Below are 22,435 nucleotides of genomic sequence, written 5' to 3'. Positions count from 1 at the left end.
AGGCCAGCATTCAGATTCAGGAAATACAGAGAACGCCACAAAGATACTCCTCGAGAAGGGCAACTCCAAGACACATAATTGTCAGATTCACCAAAGTTGAAATGAAGGAAAAAATGTTAAGGGCAGCCAGAGAGAAAGGTCGGGTTACCCACAAAGGGAAGCCCATCAGACTAACAGCTGATCTCTCAGCAGAAACTCTACAAGCCAGAAGAGAGTGGGGGCCGATATTCAACATTCTTAAAGAAAAGAATTTTCAACCCAGAATTTCCTATCCCGCCAAACTAAGCTTCATAAGTGAAGGAGAAATAAAATACTTTACAGACAAGCAAACGCTGAGTGATTTTGTCACCACCAGGCCTGCCCTAAAAGAGCTCCTGAAGGAAGCACTAAACATGGAAAGGAACAACCGGTACCAGTCCCTGCAAAAACATGCCAAATTGTAAAGACCATCGAGGCTAGGAAGAAACTATAGCAACTAACGAGCAAAATAACCAACTAACATCATAATGACAGGATCAGATTCACGCATAACAATATTCACGTTAAATGTAAATGGGCTAAATGCTCCAATCAAAAGACACAGACTGGCAAACTGGATAAGGAGTCAGGACCCATCAGTGTGCTGTATTCAGGAAACTCATCTCACGTGCAGAGACACACATAGACTCAAAATAAAGGGATGGAGGAAGATCTATCAAGCAACTGGAAAACAAAAAAAGGCAGGGGTTGCAATCCTAGTCTCTGATAAAATAGACTTTAAACCAACAAAGATCAAAAGAGACAAAGAAGGCCATTATATAATGGTAAAGGGATCAATTCAACAAGAAGAGCTAACTATCCTAAATATATATGCACCCAACACAGGAGCACCCAGATTCATAAAGCAAGTCCTCAGTGACCTACAGGGGGACTTAAACTCCCACACAATAATGGTGGGAGATTTTAACACCCCACTGTCAACATTAGACAGATCAACGAGACAGAAAGTTAACAAGGATATCCAGGAATTGAACTCAGCTCTACATAAAGTGGACCTAATAGACATCTACAGAACTCTCCACCCCAAATCAACAGAATATACATTTTTTTCAGCACCACACCACATCTATTCCAAAATTGACCACATTGTTGGAAGTAAAGCTCTTCTCTGCAAATGTAAAAGAACAGAGATTATAACAAACTGTCTCTCAGACCACAGTGCAATCAAACTAGAACTCAGGATTAAGAAACTCAGTCAAAACCGCTCAACTACATGGAAACTGAACAACCTGCTCCTGAATGACTATTGGGTACATAATGAAATGAAGGCAGAAATAAAGATGTTCTTTGAAACCAACGAGAACAAAGACACAACATACCAGAATCTCTGGGACACGTTCAAAGCAGTGTGTAGAGGGAAATTTATAGCACTAAATGCACACAAGAGAAAGCAGGAAAGATCCAAAATTGACACCCTAACATCACAATTAAAAGAACTAGAAAAGCAGGAGCAAACACATTCAAAAGCTAGCAGAAGGCTAGAAATAACTAAAATCAGAGCAGAACTGAAGGAAATAGAGACACAAAAAACCCTTCAAAAAATTAATGAATCCAGGAGCTGGTTTTTTGAAAAGATCAACAAAATTGATGGACCGCTAGCAAGACTAATAAAGAAGAAAAGAGAGAAGAATCAAATAGATGCAATAAAAAACGAAAAAGGGGATATCACCACCGATCCCACAGAAATACAATCTACCATCAGAGAATATTACAAACACCTCTATGCAAATAAACTAGAAAATCTAGAAGAAATGGATAAATTCCTCGACAAATACACCCTCCCAAGACTAAACCAGGAAGAAGTTGAATCTCTGAATAGACCAATAACAGGTTCTGAAATTGTGGCAATAATCAATAGCTTACCAACCAAAAAGAGTCCAGGACCTGATGGATTCACAGCTGAATTCTACCAGAGGTACAAGGAGGAACTGGTACCATTCCTTCTGAAACTATTCCAATCGATAGAAAAAGAGGGAATCCTCCCTAACACATTTTACGAAGCCAGCATCGTCCTGATACCAAAACCTGGCAGAGACATAACCAAAAAAGAGAATTTCAGACCAATATCCTTGATGAACATTGATGCAAAAATCCTCAATAAAATACTGGCAAACCGAATCCAGCAGCACATCAAAAAGCTTATCCACCATGATCAAGTGGGCTTCATCCCTGGGATGCAAGGCTGGTTCAACATACGCAAATCAATAAATGTAATCCAGCATATAAACAGAACCAAAGACAAAAACCACATGATTATCTCAATAGATGCAGAAAAGGCCTTTGACAAAATTCAACAACCCTTCATGCTAAAAACTCTCAATAAATTAGGTATTGATAGGACGTATCTCAAAATAATAAGAGCTATCTACAACAAACCCACAGCCAATATCATACTGAATGGGCAAAAACTGGAAGCACTCCCTCTGAAAACTGGCACAAGACAGGGATGCCCTCTCTCACCGCTCCTATTCAACATAGTGCTGGAAGTTCTGGCCAGAGCAATCAGGCAGGAGAAGGAAATAAAGGGTATTCAATTAGGAAAAGAGGAAGTCAAATTGTCCCTGTTTGCAGATGACATGATTGTATATCTAGAAAACCCCATTGTCTCAGCCCAAAATCTCCTTAAGCTGATTAGCAACTTCAGCAAAGTCTCAGGATACAAAATTAATGTTCAAAAATCACAAGCATTCTTGTACACCAATAACAGACAAACAGAGAGCCAAATCATGAGTGAACTCCCATTCACAATTGCTTCAAAGAGAATAAAATACCTAGGAATCCAACTTACAAGGGATGTGAAGGACCTCTTCAAGGAGAACTACAAACCACTGCTCAATGAAATAAAAGAGGATACAAACAAATGGAAGAACATTCCATGCTCATGGGTTGGAAGAATCAATATCGTGAAAATGGCCATACTGCCCAAGGTAATTTATAGATTCAATGCCATCCCCATCAAGCTACCAATGACTTTCTTCACAGAATTGGAAAAAACTACTTTAAAGTTCATATGGAACCAAAAAAGAGCCCCCATCGCCAAGTCAATCCTAAGCCAAAAGAACAAAGCTGGAGGCATCACGCTACCTGACTTTAAACTATACTACAAGGCTACAGTAACCAAAACAGCATGGTACTGGTACCACAACAGAGACATAGATCAATGGAACAGAACAGAGCCCTCAGAAATGATGCCGCATAGCTACAACTATCTGATCTTTGACAAACCTGACAAAAACAAGAAATGGGGAAAGGATTCCCTATTTAATAAATGGTGCTGGGAAAACTGGCTAGCCATATGTAGAAAGCTGCAACTGGATCCCTTCCTTACACCTTATACAAAAATTAATTCAAGATGGATTAAAGACTTATATGTTAGACCTAAAACCATTAAAATCCTACAAGAAAACCTAGGCAATACCATTCAGGACATAGGCGTGGGCAAGGACTTCATGTCTAAAACACCAAAAGCAATGGCAACAAAAGCCAAAATCGACAAATGGGATCTCATTAAACTAAAGAGCTTCTGCACAGCTAAAGAAACTATCATCAGAGTGAACAGGCAACCTACACAATGGGAGAAAATTTTTGCAACCTACTCATCTGACAAAGGGCTAATATCCAGAATCTACAATGAACTCAAACAAATTTACAAGAAAAAAACAAACAACCCCATCAAAAAGTGGGCAGAGGACATGAACAGACACTTCTCAAAAGAAGACATTTATGCAGCCAAAAAACACATGAAAAAATGCTCCTCATCACTGGCCATCAGAGAAATGCAAATCAAAACCACAGTGAGATACCATCTCACACCAGTTAGAATGGCCATCATTAAAAAAGCAGGAAACAACAGGTGCTGGAGAGGATGTGGAGAAATAGGAACACTTTGACACTGTTGGTGGGACTGTAAACTAGTTCAACCATTGTGGAAGTCAGTGTGGCGACTCCTCAGGGATCTAGAACTAGAAATACCATTTGACCCAGCCATCCCATTACTGGGTATATACCCAAAGGACTATAAATCATGCTGCTATAAAGACACATGCACACGTATGTTTATTGCGGCACTATTCACAATAGCAAAGAGTTGGAACCAACCCAAATGTCCAACAACGATAGACTGGATTAAGAAAATGTGGCACATATACACCATGGAATACTATGCAGCCATAAAAAATGATGAGTTCGTGTCCTTTGTAGGGACATGGATGAAACTGGAAAACATCATTCTCAGTAAACTATCGCAAGGACAAAAAACCAAACACCGCATGTTCTCACTCATAGGTGGGAATTGAACAATGAGAACTCATGGACACAGGAAGGGGAACATCACGCTCCGGGGACTGTTGTGGGGTGGGGGGAGGGGGGAGGGACAGCATTAGGAGATACACCTAATGCTAAATGACGAGTTAATGGGTGCAGGAAATCAACATGGCACATGGATACATATGTAACAAACCTGCACATTGTGCACATGTACCCTAAAACCCTAAAGTATAATAAAAAAAAAAAAGAAAAAAAAAAAGAAAATTCAAAAAAAAAAAAAAAAAAAAGAAACTACCATCAGAGTGAACAGGCAACCTACAGAATGGGAGAAAATTTTTGCAACCTACTCATCTGACAAAGGGCTAATATCCAGAATCTACAATGAACTCAAACAAATTTACAAGAAAAAAACAAACAACCCTATCAAAAAGTGGGCAAAGGACATGAACAGACACTTCTCAAAAGAAGACATTTATGCAGCCAAAAAACACATGAAGAAATGCTCCTCATCACTGGCCATCAGAGAAATGCAAATCAAAACCACAGTGAGATACCATCTCACACCAGTTAGAATGGCCATCATTAAAAAAGCAGGAAACAACAGGTGCTGGAGAGGATGTGGAGAAATAGGAACACTTTGACACTGTTGGTGGGACTGTAAACTAGTTCAACCATTGTGGAAGTCAGTGTGGCGATTCCTCAGGGATCTAGAACTAGAAACACCATTTGACCCAGCCATCCCATTACTGGGTATATACCCAAAGGACTATAAATCATGCTGCTATAAAGACACATGGACACGTATGTTTATAGCGGCACTATTCACAATAGCAAAGAGTTGGAACCAACCCAAATCTGATCTTTTTCATCTTTCAAGACTCTTTTTCAGTTGTTAGCAATTAAGTGATACTTGTGAGGTCTATATTTGTAATGCTATATTCAAGATAAAATTGATCAAGATCCAAGTAACACACTTTTAAAACATGTTTCACACCAGAAAGGATACTTGACAAATGTCTCCACAACCACTGGCAGATCTATGCTTAGAAAGTTAAAACGTGGGATAAAACTGGTGATGCTCACTGAAAAAGAAAAATAAGGAATAATAAATATTATTCATACCAGAGAAGCAACAGCATTATGAATTCTACCATATGGTTAAAAATTGGGCTAGCAGATTAAACTGATTGAGAAAGCCCTTCCTAAACATATGCAGGCCATATACCGCATATATAAAAGCAATCAATACTTCTAGAACATCTAATAAAAACAGCAGAATGAAAAAATACATCCCAGTGTGTACTTATATTTTGAGACGAGAGTAAGAAATTTACGTTAAGAGTCCTAACCCTTTCAAAGAGGTATAACCTTAGAATTACATTTACTCCTACTGTTATGCTACTTAACCTCTTTCAGGTCTTTTTTTTTCTTCATGGCGAAACCAAGGATTAAGATGAGGGGATTTAAAGTCTCATCTACTCTGTGGATTCCATAATCCTGTTTTTGTTCAAAACATTTAAAAACTATCCTGTAATTAGTCAGAACTCACAGTACACATTTCTGAATTACCCCCACTAGGGACATTTATTCATTTATTGAGGTTTTATTTCATAGTTGCAGTCTACAGTAATTTAGTGTCAAACTAATAGATAAGAAAAATGACCTCGGTTGTATCTCAGGATATGACTATGGAGCAATGAGAGAGTCTTTTAAAGAGTGACATAGGCTGGGCACAGTGTCTCACGCCTGTAATCCCAGCACTTTGGGAGACCAAGGTGGGCAGATCACCTGAAGTAAGGAGTTTGAGATCAGCCTGACCAACATAGCGAAACCCTGTCTCTGCCAAAAATACCAAAGATTAGCTGGGCATGGTGGTGGGCACCTGTAATCCTAGCTACTCTGGAGGCTGAGGCAGGAGAATTGCTTGAACCTGGGAGGCAGAGGCTGCAGTGAGCCGAGATTGCGCCATTGCACTCCAGGCTGGGCAACAAGAGCGAAACTCTGTCTCAAAAAAAAAAAAAAAAAAAGTAACATAAAACCCACATATCCATTAACTATGAATGAATAAAGAAAATGTGGTCTATCCATACAAAGGAATATCATTTGGCCTTAAAAAGAATGAAGTACTAATTCATGCCACAACACAGATAAACCTTGAAAACATTAAGCTACATCAAAGAAGCTAGTCATAAAATATTCCATTTATATGAAATGACCAGAACAGGCAAATTTATAGAAACAGAAAGTAGATTAGAGATTGCCAAGGGCTGGGGGTGTTGGGGAGATACAGGGAGTGACTACTTAATGGTTATGGAGTTTCTTTTTGAGGTGATGAAAATATTCTGCAGCTAGCTTGTGGTGATGGTTGCACAACTCAATATATTAAAAACCACTGGGCCGGGCACAGTGCCTCTTGCCTGTAATCCCAGCACTTTTGGAGGCTGAGGAGGGAGAATTGCCTGAGCTCAGGAGTTTGAGACCAGCCTGGGTAACATAGTGAGACTCCGTCTCTACAAAACCCCAAAAATTAGCCCAGAATGGTGGCACACGTCTGTAGTCCCAGCTACTTGGGAGGCTGAGGTGGGAGGATCACTTGAGCCCGAGGTGTGGATGTGGCAGTGAGCCAAGATTGAGCCACTGCATTCCAGTCTGGGCGACAGAGTATCTGTCTCAAAACAAAACAAAAACAAACAAACAAACAAAACCCCACTGAATTGTAAACTTTAAAGGGTAAATCGCATGGTAAACTATTTAAAAAATCTTGTACAACAAAATGAGTTAGACTACATGATCTTTAGCCATAAAGAACTTAGTCTAATGATGCTGCCACTGCTAAAACGATTATGCTGGCCCAGTTTTGAAAGTATATTCATATGAAAGTCATGTGTCACACATAAATTATAGTTACATCCCCATGCATCCTGGCATTCTCTAGGGTATGTTGCTCTTGCCACTGTTTTGGGGAGCTTGGATAAATTTAATAAACTCTCAGAGGACATCTGAGAGATCACCTATTTGACCTGGGCATAAATGGTAGGGAAGGAAAAATGTCACTCTCCATAGGCAGGCATGGATTCAGCTCCATCTTACTTTATAAATTCAGATTATCTTCCTACTGCATAATTTTCACTTAATGCTTAAGAACAAGTTAATAAGACTTTGATAAATGATCAAATTGATAATAAATGTATTAATTCAAGGATTTGTAGTGAGTTTCTACCACTGAGACTGTATGTGATCTTAATGATTTTCTAAGGGTCTACCACAAAAACACTCACCTGTGTAGTGAAGATGCAGAGGATGTCCTACGTATAACATATCAATTTGAGGTGGGTGTTTTACTTTTATTAAGCGAGTGTGAGTTTCCAAAGAAGGTATTATACAGAAACTTGAACTTGAGCTTTTTTTACAGTCTTTATTGGTTCTGCAAACTTGGGTCGCTTCAACTGCTTTCCGGGCAGGAAGACATGTATGCTATAAATAAAATATTAATCAGTCAATATTAAAAATGATTTATTAAGAAAAACCTAAGTTACATTCCTTCAATATTTTTCATGTCACCTAGCATATCAGGAATGCGGTTCATATAAAAGAAATGCCATTTATGTGCACCTACTATAAAATAGATTCAAGTACCCCATTTGGGTCAAATAAGATATTATCACTATAAATTTTTAAAGATTTTCAGATGAAATGTGACATGTGAAATGTAGAGATTTTAATAAAATGATACAAATAGAGCAAAAGAGAGAAGTTTCCATAGATTCCATTTTAGCTCTATATGCTTATTTTGTAGTAATTATATCAGGCAAGCAAGACTGCTTCAGGGACAACTTACCAAACGCTTATTAAAATTATTTCTGTAGGAAAAGCACACATCTGTGAGGCTGTGATTGTTACAGCATTCAGTTGAACCATCTAGTCGTTTGTATGCTAAAGAGAAATACACTGTTTATTAGAGTCTCTTATATAAAAATACATTTGTAACAAAAAATGCCTTTAAGACAAAAAGAATAAGTAAAATGGCATATGAATTTAGAAGCAACTGTATAATTCAGAGTTCAGCTTGAGGGCTACTTGCTGCAGTTTGATTTTACATTACCAAAAGAGATCCATTCAATTTTAAATCAAGAAGCAGCAGTTACCCTAGGTTAGCTGTCCTCATATAAACTGAGCTACCCATAAAGCCGGAGTTGCAGTGTCTCAGTAGGTTTCACAACAATAAGTCCGGCTGGTCAAGCACAAACATTTAATGAACTACTATTATGTGCCTGAATGCCAATGATCCAACATTACTGCTGAACCCCTGCACTGTGGTGCTGGTAAACAGAGGGGGCCAGAGGATGCCTAAGACATCCCCATTATACCCAAATACCGATTCTACCCCAGGCTTACTTTGGGGCTCCCCCTAGAGAACCAGCGATGCCCAATTTGACCCACAGATGTGCACATACCTGCTTGTACACCAGTAATCCAGTTACCATCTTTGGAAGACAACAGCAATGGGGCAACTGCTCATTCCATTTATTTATTTAGATAGAGTCTCGCTCTGTCGCCCAGCCTAGAGTGCAGTGGCACGATCTCTGTTCACTGTAACCTCCACCTCCTGGGCTCAAGCAATTCTCCTGCCTCAGCCTCCTGAGTAGCTGGGACTACAGGCATGCGCCACTGCACCTGGCTAATTTTTGTATTTTTGGTAGACATGGGGTTTCACCATGTTGGCCAGGCTGGTCTAGAACTCCTGACCTCAAGTGATCTGACCTCAAGTGATCTGCCCACCTCGGCCTCCCAAAGTGCTGAGATTACAGGTGTGAGCTATTGCGCCTGGCTTATTTATTGATTGATTTATTTTTTTGAGACGGAGTCTTGCTCTGTTGCCCAGGCTGGAGTGCAGTGGCGCAGTCTTGGCTCACTGCAAGCTCCGCCTCCCGGGTTCACGCCATTCTCCTGCCTCAGCCTCTCTGAGTAGCTGGGACTACAGGCGCCCGCCACCACGCCCGGCTAATTTTTTGTATTTTTTAGTAGAGACGGGGTTTCACCGTGGTCTCGATCTCCTGACCTCGTGATCTGTCTGCCTCGGCCTCCCAAAGTGCTGGGATTACAAGCGTGAGCCACCGCTCCCGGCTGGCTTATTTATTTTTTAAAGTTCTTTAGTAGACTGCTTTACTGGTATTGGGAGCAGAATAAGGAATCTAAGTCACTTATAAGGTGGGACAAAAAATGATTTCATGTGTTTATTTAGGAATGTTTGCTGCATTCCAACACATCAAATTGGTAAAGCATAAATTTATGGGTGGCAAGGACCAATTAAATTTGAATCTTGAATATAAACTACCATACTCAGATGTGCTGATGAAAATAGACTCAAGCGCCAAATTATCCCTGTTTCTCAGTACTACAAAAAGCTTTTCTATTACAAGAGTGCCTTCAGGAGCACTTAGCATGAAAATCTTAGTTGATATGCAATGTAATTTTAATTGTATAAAAATTTTGTATTTCAGCCAAAGTTTTTGCTTGCTTGTTTTTAAATAGTTTTTTGTTTTGTTTTACTCTATTGTTTGAGGAAGACATCTTTGTATTGGTTATACTGGATTTCCCCTAGCCATACACTGTCGCTCTATCTCCTTGGCCAAAACATAGCAAAGAACCAAACAGAGGCAAAGGAAACTAACTGATGATTGGCTGTATGGGTAATTTTGTTCTTTGTTCTGTTTTCTTTTCTTTTTCTTTTTTTTTTTTTTTTGAGACAGAGTCTCACTCTGTCACCCAGGCTGGAGTACAGTGGCGTGATCTTGGCTCACTGCAACCTCTGCCTCCCGGTTCAAGTGATTCTCCTGCCTCAGCCTTCTGAGTAGCTGAGATTACAGGTACGTGCCACCGTGCCCAGCTAATTTTTTTGTATTTTTAGTAGCAACGGGTTTCACCATGTTGGCCAGGCTGGTCTTAAACTCCTTGCCTCAAGTGATCCACCCACCTGGGCCTCCCAAAGTGCTGGGATTACAGGCATGAGCCACTGAGCTGACCTGTTCTGTTTTCTTATCATAAATGAATGGGTATTTAATTTTGAATGAGGAGTAGTACTTAAAATATTAAAGGAGACCGTGAGCATCTAATGGCACAGACAAATCCTAGCCTATAATCATTTGTCAGCCCTAATGGTAAAGTATAAGGTAAAAAATTGTTTAGGAATTCTTTAGAAAAATCAATCCAAGCTAAAACCCTCAGTGTTCTCTTTGATCAGATTGCCAAGTCCCATGGATTTTTACCTCCTCCTCAGTTTTCTCCTTATCTATTCCCACTTGAGTACAGACTAATTCCTTCTCACTTTTAAACTACCTTATCTCATATGATTCTCTTCCTAAACTGAATTACTGGCAGTTCCTTGACCACCTTCTATTCTGTGGTGCTGAGGTCCACGTCCATCTTGGCCTCCTAAAAGTAAACTCACTGTTGACGGCCAGTTCAAGGGCTGATGCTGTGAAACCTGCCTTCATCTTCTCAGTCAAGACTGTTATCATTTCCCAGTATTGCCTGTCATCACTTAAATTTAAACTTGTACTGTAATAATGTGGGTATGGTCTGTTTTTCTGACTCAACTTTGAGCTCCCTGAGGGAAAGGTTTCTCAGTGTCTTATATAAGGTAGATTACGCAATATACACTGAATACATAAATGATGTTCTACCCGATTTGCCTTTGCATCAGTAATGATCTTAAAATGTTTACAGCTGATGCTTAGTTACTAACTTTTCTTAAGAGGACTGGGTACAATACAGAATTAAGTCAGGAATTTATTATCGCTAATGATACGGCATGTTTGGTAATATAAATGCTTAAATGGGCCAAGCAGGTACCAAATAAATGAAGTGGATCATATGCAGAAAAAACAGAAAGTGGTGGGGACTGTGAGGAACTAGAAAATACATGGCCTGTTTTAGGGGGTTAGCAGCCAGGCCACTCAATTTGGGGCCCAGAATCGACAGATCTTCCATTTTGTCCCAACAGAAACCAGAAATCTGAACCTTCATGTGAAGCCTGTTGAAGTTTAAACATTGGCAGCCAATTAAAAATTTAAAAACACTGGGCAAGCCAAAGCAAATACATCTGCTAAGGCTGGATTTGGCCTGGAGGCTGCCACCAATTTGTGATCTCTGGTTTTTCCTTCCTCTGGCATTTATTCCAAGCAAAACAGAAATCCATGGCTGTGGCCTCCCTGACAGGATTAAGTACCTCCTAACATACTGAATTTTCCAATAAAGAGTTAAATATTTTGTTTGCATTTGAGAAGTAAACTTGATATTTCTCTATCGCTATTTTAAAAAGTTATAGGCTTAAACATAGTTAATTTTAGAATCTTTTCTACTGGGTCACATAAAGAACAAGTTACTTAAACAATTTCTGTGACTTGATTCTTAATCTATAAGATGAGGGGGTGCAACACAGATACTTTTTACATTCATGTATTTTTATTAATTACGAGAGGCCAATACAATTCTACTTTGGAAGTAATATTCAAGATTGCAATAGAATGTCCCCAGGGGAATTTATGGGTGCAATTTAACTCTAGAAGATTAGAATTGTCCTTTAAATATCCCCAGTATGGGAGACAATCAGAAAAATTTAAGGCCAGAAAAGTTTCATAATGTTACTACAGGGAGAATTTGTATATTTTGAATGTACCCTAAGATGAGCCCGAAGATAGTCCCAGAAATAGTCCAGTCTACAAAGAATGGTCTAGACCAGAGGTGACTGTGGAATAAAGCTGGAGAGAAGAGATTTTTTCAATCTCTAGTTCACAGTGCTTACCACTTTCTATATCTCTAATATGAACTGAACAATTTTCTTACCCTAGCTTCTTAAATGTATAACACATAGCTAGCGCTCTAACACAGGGAAGCAAGCCTATTTATTCTCAGTTCTGTTGCTGACTTTATGCCATCATTGCCTAGTAACAAGTAGTAAAATTAAACACACACACACACACACACACGAGGCTGGGTGTGGTGGCTCACCCCTGTAATTCCAGCACTTTGGGAGGCTGAGGTGGGAGGATCACCTGAGGTCAGGAGTTTGAGAACAGCCTGGCCAGCATGGTGAAACCCTGTCTTACTAAAAAAATACAAAAAAATTAGCTGGGTTGGGTGGCACACACCTGTAATCCCAGCTACTCGGGAGGCTGAGGCATGAGAATTGCTTGAACCAGGGAGGCAGAGTTTGCTGTGAGCCGAGATCGTGCCACTGCACTCCAGCCTGGATGACAGAGTGAGACTCCATCTCAAAAAAAAAAAAAAAAAAAATCTATATATATATACATGCACACACACACACACACACACACACAGAGACACACACATATATACTTATATACACACTCTTACTCTTCAATTTAGGATAGCAAAGAAACCTTGGACCATAACTTGATGCTCATAATAACAAAAAAAAGGTCTTTTTGTTTTTCAAATATTAGAGCAATTTGGGCATAAAAAAAATCTGAGTTCTCAAAGTTTGTTGAAAAGATTCCAGAGTTTTCCTTTTATTATCTTAAACTGGGTCAAGAAGGGTCTTCTCTCACTCCAGTTAAAGATATGTAAGACAGTTTAATATTTCTGTTGCCAGGCAGGTAAGGGCATAAACCCTCACCTGCTTTGAACAGGAAGGTAAACTGTTCAGGGTGGATGCCTGAGTTTGGGCTCACAGCTTCATTTTAAGCAGAGTTGCCTTAGCATTCTGTCTCGTGCTCCTTAAAATGTAGTTCAAATGCTGGACTTGCTAAGGACAGCATTTCTTACTCAAGACAATGCTTTCATCAAAAAGGAATTTAGCTTTATGTATATATGAAATAAGGAGTGCCTCCGTCAAAATAAAGAGTGAAAATACAAAGTACTTGCTAGGAAAATAGTCCCCCAAAAGAGCCATACTAGTTATTGTCTATAACTTTCAGTTCTATTTAAATCACTGAGTGGTGTATGGACAGCCAGCAACCCTAAAAGCAGAGGCTTCAATATGAATGGGGGAAGAGTGTATGTTTTTCTGTTCTGACCCAGAGTAAGACCAGAGATCCATTCCAGGTACAAACGGCTCTAAGCCCTCACTCAGTGTTCTTCTTGGAGTTTCCCCAAAAGGCCGTTTAATCTTCAAAGAGTTTAAATCCAATACTGCATCTGAGAGAGACGGGGTATGAAATAAGAGGCTAGAGATAATTGGTGGAGATGGTTTACAAGCACTTCCAGGGTGTGACCTTTCCAGGGTGGCTTTATTGCTCTGAAATGGTATAAATTCCTAGAATTTAGTTATGTGTACTGAATTCTACTCTAAATTGAACATGAATAACTTTTGGATCATTGGACACTTTGTATTAGTATATTTGACCATATCTTTCATTCCTACTTACAATGAAGGATAAAAAAGTTACCTAGAAACATATAAAATACCATCAATCCATAGCTTTCTTAAATGTCCACAACCCCAGGGGCTAAGCCTGCCATCAAAATTAATCTAGTATGTATTTTTTTTTTAAGGCTAGTCAAGTGATGTAGTGGGAATAGAGAAGGAACAAAGAATTCTGTAACTGGTTGTGATCAATTAATTGTAACCACAACTGCATTTGGACCAGCCATAGTATGTATTTTAAGTGACCAGCCATAGTATGTATTTTAAGTGATATTTACAGACATTAATATTCCTTTAAACTGGCTAAGTATACATACTCCATTTTCAAAAGCTTAAATAGAGGCAGAGATTTATCAGATATAGTAATCATGTAAAATAAACATGTATACTGAGACAAAATAGATATTGAAGAATTACTCCTGGGCTGGGACAGCCCAGGGCTTGAAAAAAAAAAAAGAATTACTTCTGGATTGATTTTAGTATAAAAAGAGTAATATCTGCTTTAGGTATTTAAACAAATACCTCCAAAATGTAGCACATGATCCATAACAGTGAAATACTCAAACAGTTAATAAGAAGAGAGTTTCTTCAGGGAAAATTTTTATTTACAGTCTTTCTGACAGGAAAAGGATAAAACCCTAAACATCTGAAAATGCAGATATCCTAAGCGAAACAATCCTACTGAAGAGAACTTTATTTAACTAGTGTGTCACTTTGGTTTTTGTAATTCAATACACATTACCTCAAATTTAGAGAAACAAAAAGAAAAGGATAAAGGACTTAAGAAGTGGGAAATAATGGATCATTTCTTTAAAGAAGAACACATTGTGGATTACATATCAATCTTCTGTCATCTTAAAAGTTTTGGAAGATGGTAAGAGGCTCCTGAGAATGGGGAAAATTTATAAATATTTCAACCTTAAAGAATCAGACTGCTCCACTGAACAATCTTAACACCATTAAAACAGAGAACAATAGATACTGGATGCAATATGATGCCACAGGAAGTACCAAGCGCTGTTTATGAAGTGTTTTTGCCAAAAAAAAAAAAAAAACCCAAACAAACAAACAAAAAGGATTCTGAATCTAATCAACGCCGTGGACCTAATTAGCAGTTTATAGAAAATTGGAAGACATCTGAACAAGTTAATGACATCATGAGGATAAGATATAACCAGAAAAACCCAGAATTTAGGAAATTCAACAAAACAAATGACTCAGTTTCTTCAACAAAAAAATAACACTTCAAAAACAGGTCAAGGAAAATTGTTACAAATTTAAAAAGTCTTAGAAGACATCCTAACTAATTTAAATCAATTATAATGAAAAGAATGAGAAACAATTGAATACCAACTAGATATCAGAAATTACTGTTATTTTGTTAGGAATTATAACAGTATTGTGGTCATGTTTAATGAGTCATCATCCGTTAAAGGCAGGCTGAAAGGTTACGGATGAAATGATAGGATGCCTGGGATGTACTTCAAAATACTTCCCCTAAAAGTGGACTGCTTAGATGAAAAAATTGGCAAAATGTTAATAACTGCCGAAGCTGGCAGAAAGATATATGTGGGCTTGTTTATACTATTCTCCATCGTGTCTAAACATTTTTGATAATAAAAAAATTCTTACAAATGGGTTATACACGGAAGAGTAAATTTTTAAAAGTTTTTTTAAAAAAAATCAGTTCTTACTACTTTGCCTGTGTTGCACACAGTACTTTACTAAAACTATTCTTGATTATTAATCATATTTCCCTACACCAATAGATGTGGATACGTATCAGGATATTTTTTTACTTAAAGATATAGTCTGTGAGTATAATTTCTATTTTCTAACACCTTCAATTTTGTATAAAGAATTGGGAAGCTGATTTTGTATAAAGAATTGGGAAGCTGATTTTGCATAAAGAATTGGGAAGCTGATTTCTCAGAGCTGAAATAACTCAAAATAAGTTTGGCAGGATCCGAGAAGAAACTTGCTCCAGCTCTGTCATCTGCTGCACAAAGCAACATATCTGACTTCACAGGGTATTTTTGGAAGCCAAGACAACTTCTTTAGGATGCCTGCCACATAAAATACATAAAATAACTCTACCCCAGATAGATTCAGACATGCCAACATCCACACAGCTACCACTAGAACTGCTTAAGTATTAAGGGAATTTTTAAGAAGTAAGGGAATTTTTTCTAAATCCCAGATGGGTTTTTTTGTTTGCCAAGTTCCTTCTTATTTCTTGTAATCTTTCCTTATTGCATGTCTGTGTTGGGCTAACAATATATTAATACAGAATGTTTATGCTTTGATTTTTATATATTTAGTTGTTAACTATCGTTGTTTATCTGTTCTGACATAAGCTCATGCAAAGTAGAACTGGTTCTTATTATTTATATTCCCTTTTTCAATTATAAAATTTAAAGTACTATAATATATCTATACACATGCATAAAGATAATATTATATTGGGGTATTTGATTATTGGAATTAGTTAATTGGTTATGATTGACCTTGAATGCTGATTTTTTTTTTTTTTTTTGAGACAGAGTCTCTTTCCATGTCCTGATCTTGGCTCATTGCAACCTCCACCTCCCGGGTTCAAGCGATTCTCCTGCCTCAGACTCCCAAGCAGCTGAAATTACAGGCACCCGTCACCATGCCCTGCTAATTTTTGTATTTTTAGTAGAGATGGGGTTTCACTATGTTGGCCAGGCTGGTCTTGAACTCCTGACCTCAAGTGATCTGCCCGCCTCAGCCTCCCAAAGTGCTGGGATTACAGGCGCGAGCCGCTGTGCCCGGCTATGATTTAATACAACTGTTTTGAAAGCAGAAAATATTAGAGTCCTAAAAGTCAAATATGATATTATGAAAATAGAAGTTCAACAATATATAATAAAGGAAACACATATTAGCATCCAACTTACCAAGAAAAATGTCTATTGGTTTGAATCTATTTACTTTACTGATTTGCTTTAAACAGATTAGAACAGAATAAATCTATAGACATGGTCTAAGGATTAGTGAATGTCAGGTACTGGTGCTTGAAGCATTATATTATATTGAGGAAATATACACACCTCTAACTGGGAAACTTAACTGCTGTAAAGTTGATGCACTTATACAGTAACCAATTTGAGGCTCATAGGCGATGGTATCTAAACATTCATTCCAATCTTGCACATTAGTAACAGGACAATCCTGTAGATGGGTGACAAGGTCTCCCACAAAAAGGCCTCTGGGTCCAATGGCAGGAGAGTCCTTGGGAAGGGGGTAAAACCAAATCAGATAATGCATGAAGACAAACTATAATTAATCTGAGCAAATAATAAAGACACTGAGTTAATTAAGTAGAATATTTTGAATGCAGAAAATAATCCAGCTTTGAATTCAAGACATAGTCCTAGAAATTAAAATAAAACCCAAAAATTAGGGTTGCTTTTCCCAAATTCTCCAAGATTTTGAATTTTTCACAATTGAAAAAAAGCCGACTTGCTGACTGTTAAGACTAAAATGATAAAATTTTTTCCCAAACTGCCAATTAAAATTTTTTGGTGAAAATATCATCAGACTGTCTTGCCTTTCCTATATCCTTAACACATAAAACAGTAAGACACGTCCTTACATATCCCAAATATGCAGGCAATACCATCAGTACAATGTATATGTAAGCCAATTGCTCACAAAGGTAATTTTCCTCTTTCTAATGTCTGAATACAAGATTTGATGCCATCATAGCAGTTATTGTCTAAGGGAGTGAAATACAGAGTTGAAGACATTAACTTAAACTCCTATGAAATGTTACAGCTGGACAGCCTAGGTTTCATCTTTCTTACTACTTAGGAGGCATAAAGACATTTGACTCAAAAGCAGAGATATAAAAATAAACAGAAAAGGTAAATGATGCATTTTACCAATAAACTACAGGTAGAAAATCTTGATACTATCTTCCTAAGTATGGCATCAGGACAAAAATAATTTTCATGAAACTTTAAAAAAAACAATGTGTTTCCCAACATTATTTGTTAGATTTGAAAGGATTACAGTAATTTCTTCCGAAGAAACTAAGCATTTTGTATATGAGGAGATCTTGAATAAAAGTTTCTGAATAGATGCTAGGTATTACATCACAACATCTGATGAAAGAATGCCCTGAGTAATCCATTATTTACCTCAGCAACTTCAGTGATGAGCACCCCGACTCCAGTGTAGTAAAATGGCAAGAGAATTACTGGGAGGAGAACAAGAGCTAAAATACCCAAGAGTGCAAGGACAAAATTATGCCAGATACCTGGAAAGAGAGGAAAAAAAGCAATAAGCTCAACCAGGGGCAGGAATGATATAAGTAGCTGGACCTCACAACACTTGGGCATTCTGATAAATTAATAAAGTGATCAGAAGAAGCAATGAGGCAAAAATATCTACTTATTAGTAGAGCAGACAGATGTTCAATTATTACTTTCATTTTAGATATTGAAATCTAAAATGGGCATGTTAATACCACACTAGGAAGACCACATGCTAACATGATTTGATACTGATAGAACTAATATCTTCCACTAACTATACCCTCTTTTCAGAAGATGTATATATCACTAATTTAAACATATTTGTGATCTTAGAAACCTCAAATACATTCAAATAAAAAAAATTCTTGCTAAACAGGGGTACAGAAACTCAAATGGTACTTGGAAAAAGGAGGTTGTTTTAAGAATTAAACTATTATGCAGAACAGTATTGGTGGAACAAACCAAGCATGTATTTTACATCACGTCACAGACTATAAAGCAACAAACCATAAGAAAACTGTCCGCCAGGCACGGTGGCTCACGCCTGTAATCCCAGCACTTTGGGAGGCCGAGGCGGGTGGATCATGAGGTCAGGAGATCAACGCCAGCTTGGCCAACATGGTGAAACCCCGTCTCTACTAAAAGTACAAAAAAATTAGCCAGGCATGGTGGCGCGCGTCTGTAGTCCCAGTTACTTGTGAGGCTGAGGCCGGAGAATTGATTGAACCCGGGAAGCGGAGGCTACAGTGAGCTGAGATTGTGCCACTGCGCTCCAGCCTGGGTGACATAGCACAGAGCAGGACGCCATCTCAAAAAAAAAAAAAAAAAAAAAAAAAAGAGAAAACCGTCTTTATTTTTTTTTATTTTTTTTTATTTTATTTATTTATTTTTTTTGAGACGGAGTCTCGCTCTGTCGCCCAGGCTGGAGTGCAGTGGCGCGATCTCGGCTCACTGCAAGCTCCGCCTCCCGGGTTCATGCCATTCTCCTGCCTCAGCCTCCCAAGTAGCTGGGACTACAGGCACCCGCCACTACGCCCGGCTAATTTTTTGTATTTTTAGTAGAGACGGGGTTTCACCGTGGTCTCGATCTCCTGACCTCGTGATCCACCCGCCTCGGCCTCCCAAAGTGCTGGGATTAGAGGCGTGAGCCACCGCGCCCGGCCTTTATTTTTTTTTAAACCCTAAAATTTAGGTACTCAAATTCATGAATCTTTTCCATTATATATTCAACCTTTGCAGCTGTGCAAAGGAAGACTTTCTCTCCCCTAACATTATGTAAGTAATCACTCTTTTTGTGGGGAAGGATGGTTTAAATAGTTTTATTTTTACATTTAAATCTCTTACCATTTGGAATTTATTTTTGTGTATGTGTGTGATTTTTACATTTAAATCTTTTACCATTTGTAATTTATTTTTGTGTCTGGTATGACTGATACATATAACTAATTTTATTCAAATGTTTAGCTAATAATTACTGAGCAGTGCATTCTTTCCCTACTAAATTAAATGCAACTTTTAATTTACACTACATTTTCATCTATTCTTTGGCTTGCTTCTGGATTTTCCATTCTTTTCCACTATTCCAGTGACAATAAAGCTGTTGCTGGTAGTAATATTTCAGTATTTAGTAAATAAATACTTTCAGTTTGTTTATTTTGGTTATTCTCCCCTTATCCTTTCTGATAAATTTGAGAATCATTTTGACAACCACCAAATATTATTCAAATTAGGATTTTTTTTCTTTTTTTTTTTGAGACAGAGTCTCGCTCTGTTGCCCAGTGGCAAGATCTCAGCTCACTGCAACCTCTGCCTCCTGGGTTCAAGTGATTCACCTGCCTCAGCCTCCTGAGTAGCTGGGATTACAGGCGCCCACCACCACGCCTGGCTAATTTTTTTGTAGTTTTAGTAGAGACAGGGTTTCACCATGTTGGCCAGGCTGGTTTTGAACTCCTGATCTCAAGTGATCCGTCCACCTCGGCCTCCCAAAGTGCTAGGATTACAGGTGTGAGCCACAACGCCTGGCCCACATTAGGATTTCTAATGTCACTACAATGACCGCAATAACTAGGGGTAAATCCATAATTTTATATTTCTGACATAGGAACACGACATCTGTTTACTGAAATCTTCTACATCTCTCAGTACAGATTTGTAGTTTCTCTATAATAGGCCCTGTATACTTCTTTTAAAATGTTAGTTTTTTATTTTTTATATGTCATATTACTTTCTGAATGAGATCTTTTCTTCCTATTACATGATCTGTTTCTTTCAGATACACAGGAACACTACGTTTATTTTTTTATATTTACTTTGTAATTAACCACCAAACTGAACTTTCCATTTAGGATGTCTTAGTCTTTATTCTCTTGGATTTTCCATTATTTGCTATAATAATTATTTATCTCCTCCAACATTCATACCTCATCTTTTCCCTCCTGTTTGGTCTTATAGCAATGACTATAACTTCTAGAACACTTTTAAATAGTTGTGATGGCATGCCTTCTTTTGCTTTCTTCGTGATTTTAATAAAACAATAGCCAAGAAACAGTAGGACTTAGATGGAATTGAGGATCAATTTTATTCTGGTTTATATACTAAGCAATGAGACTGGGGCAACAGTAGAAAAATCAGAATATGGGTGACTCAGGGTTTAAAAATATCATGGGGCTGGGCACGGTGGCTCATGCCTGTAATCCCAGCATTTTGGGAGGCTGAGGTGGGCAGATCACTTGAGACCAGGAGTTTGAGACCAGCCTGGGTAACAGAGAGATTACTCTGTCTCAAAAAACAAAAAAAACAAAAAAAACCAAAACAAACAAACAAAAATCATGGGTCAAGGGAGAAGAAAATCTATAGTTGTCATCAAGGCAGCAAGGTACCCATAGACTTGAAGCTGGTGATTATTATTAAGTGGGGGCTAAGGGCTACCCCAATCAAGCCCTACTTATGCTTAGGGTGGTTTGCAAATAATAATAAAAAAAAACACAACTACCTTAATTCTCTAAGCACACAGAAATGATTTACAGGTCACCAGATGACTGAATAGGTAAAATAACAACTCATTATTCCTTGAATAACCCACAGTAGTTATAGCTGAAAGAATGTAAACTATCAATTTGGCAAGGCTTACACTGTGTTCTAAGTTTAAATTCCAGCTTACTATAATCACAACATCACTTTTATCACCAATGTTTTTTACTTTGCCCTCAAATAAACTTACAACTGGCTTATACAAATAAGAACAGGGTTTTCAATATTTAAGAAGGATTTAAAAACATGTAAGTATAGAAACAGAATGGTCAAATTTTACTTCCACTATTTATAAAGGAATTTTTAGCAACAAAGCATAGAGAATTTTTTTAAAGCAATCTACTCTTCACTTGGAACCAGATAGCAGGAATTGTTTAATTCCTCTTCCAAAAATTCTTTATACCATAATTCAAAATTTAAACACCTTCATTTACAGTGTGCTCAGGAAGTATCTCATCTCATCTCTCTTTTTTCCCCACCAAATTTCAGACAGATGTTTAGTGGCTTTGTCTTTTCAAAATCAGTATGTATTTCATTTTTTTTTTTTAAAGAAATAGCCCCGTGTGGTAGCTCTAGCTCATGCCTGTAATCCCAGCACTTTGGGAGGCCGAGGTGGGTGGAACTCTTGAACCTAGGAGTTTGAGACCAGCCTGGGCAACATGGCAAGACCTGCCTCTCTACAAAAAATACAAAAATTAGCTGGGTGTGGTGGCGCACACCTGTGGTGCCAGCGACTTGGGAGACTGAGAAGTGGGATGATCACTTTAATCCAGGAGGTCGAGGCTGCAGTGAGCAGTGATTGTACCACTGCCCTCCAGCCTGGGTGACAGGGTGATATCCTGTCTCAGAAAAAAAAAAAAAAAAAAAAAAAAAGAAAGAAAGAAAAAAAGAAAAAAACCTATTACATATGCAACTTACTTTACTTTTGAGACAGAGTTCTCACTCTGTCATCCAGCTGGAGTGCAGTGGTGCAATCTCGGCTCACTGCAACCTCTGCCTCCCAGGCTCAAGCCGTCCTCCCACCTCGGCCTCCTGAGTAGCTGGGACCACAGGCGTGCACCACCATGCTAGGCTATTTTTTGTATTTTTAGTAGAGACGGAATCTTGCCATGTTGCCCAGGCTGGTCTCAAACTTCTGAGCTCAAGTAACCTGCCCACTTCGGCCTCCCAAAGTGTTGGGTAAAAGGCATGAGTCACCACACCTGGCCTACATATGCAACTCTTTAAAAGTAGCATTATAAAACTAGATTTATTGGGAGGCTGAGGTGGGTGGATCACCTGAGGTCAGGAGTTCGAGACCAGCCTGGCCAACATGGTGAAACCCCATCTCTAAAAAAACATAAAAAATTAGCTGGGCGTGGTGGCAGGCGCCTGTAATCCCAGCTACTTCGGAGGCTGAGGCAGGAGAACCGCTTGAACCCGGGAGGCG

General features: G+C 38.4%; 1 protein-coding gene across 3 annotated transcripts in view; it reads right to left on the bottom strand.

The window, feature by feature from the left end:
- MBTPS2 (membrane bound transcription factor peptidase, site 2) overlaps positions 1–22,435 on the bottom strand; it is a 56,019-nt gene that overhangs the window by 6,825 nt on the left and 26,759 nt on the right. Inside the window, exons 6-10 of one of the 3 annotated variants that reach the window (XM_055268912.2) lie at positions 17,860–17,978; positions 16,768–16,948; positions 8,144–8,238; positions 7,584–7,779; positions 5,312–5,387 (exon numbers count right to left, since the gene is read on the bottom strand). In XM_055268912.2, the coding sequence (XP_055124887.1) occupies positions 5,312–5,387; positions 7,584–7,779; positions 8,144–8,238; positions 16,768–16,948; positions 17,860–17,978 (667 nt within the window). The remainder of the gene's footprint in view (positions 1–5,311; positions 5,388–7,583; positions 7,780–8,143; positions 8,239–16,767; positions 16,949–17,859; positions 17,979–22,435) is intronic. The other 2 variants (XM_063635265.1, XM_055268914.2) reach the window with 2 other exon arrangements.

This window comes from Symphalangus syndactylus, chromosome X (assembly GCF_028878055.3).
Source record: "Symphalangus syndactylus isolate Jambi chromosome X, NHGRI_mSymSyn1-v2.1_pri, whole genome shotgun sequence".
NCBI lineage: Eukaryota > Metazoa > Chordata > Mammalia > Primates > Hylobatidae > Symphalangus > Symphalangus syndactylus.
The sequence above is the reverse complement of the archived record's forward strand: the minus strand, read 5'-3'. Positions and strand labels throughout refer to the sequence as shown.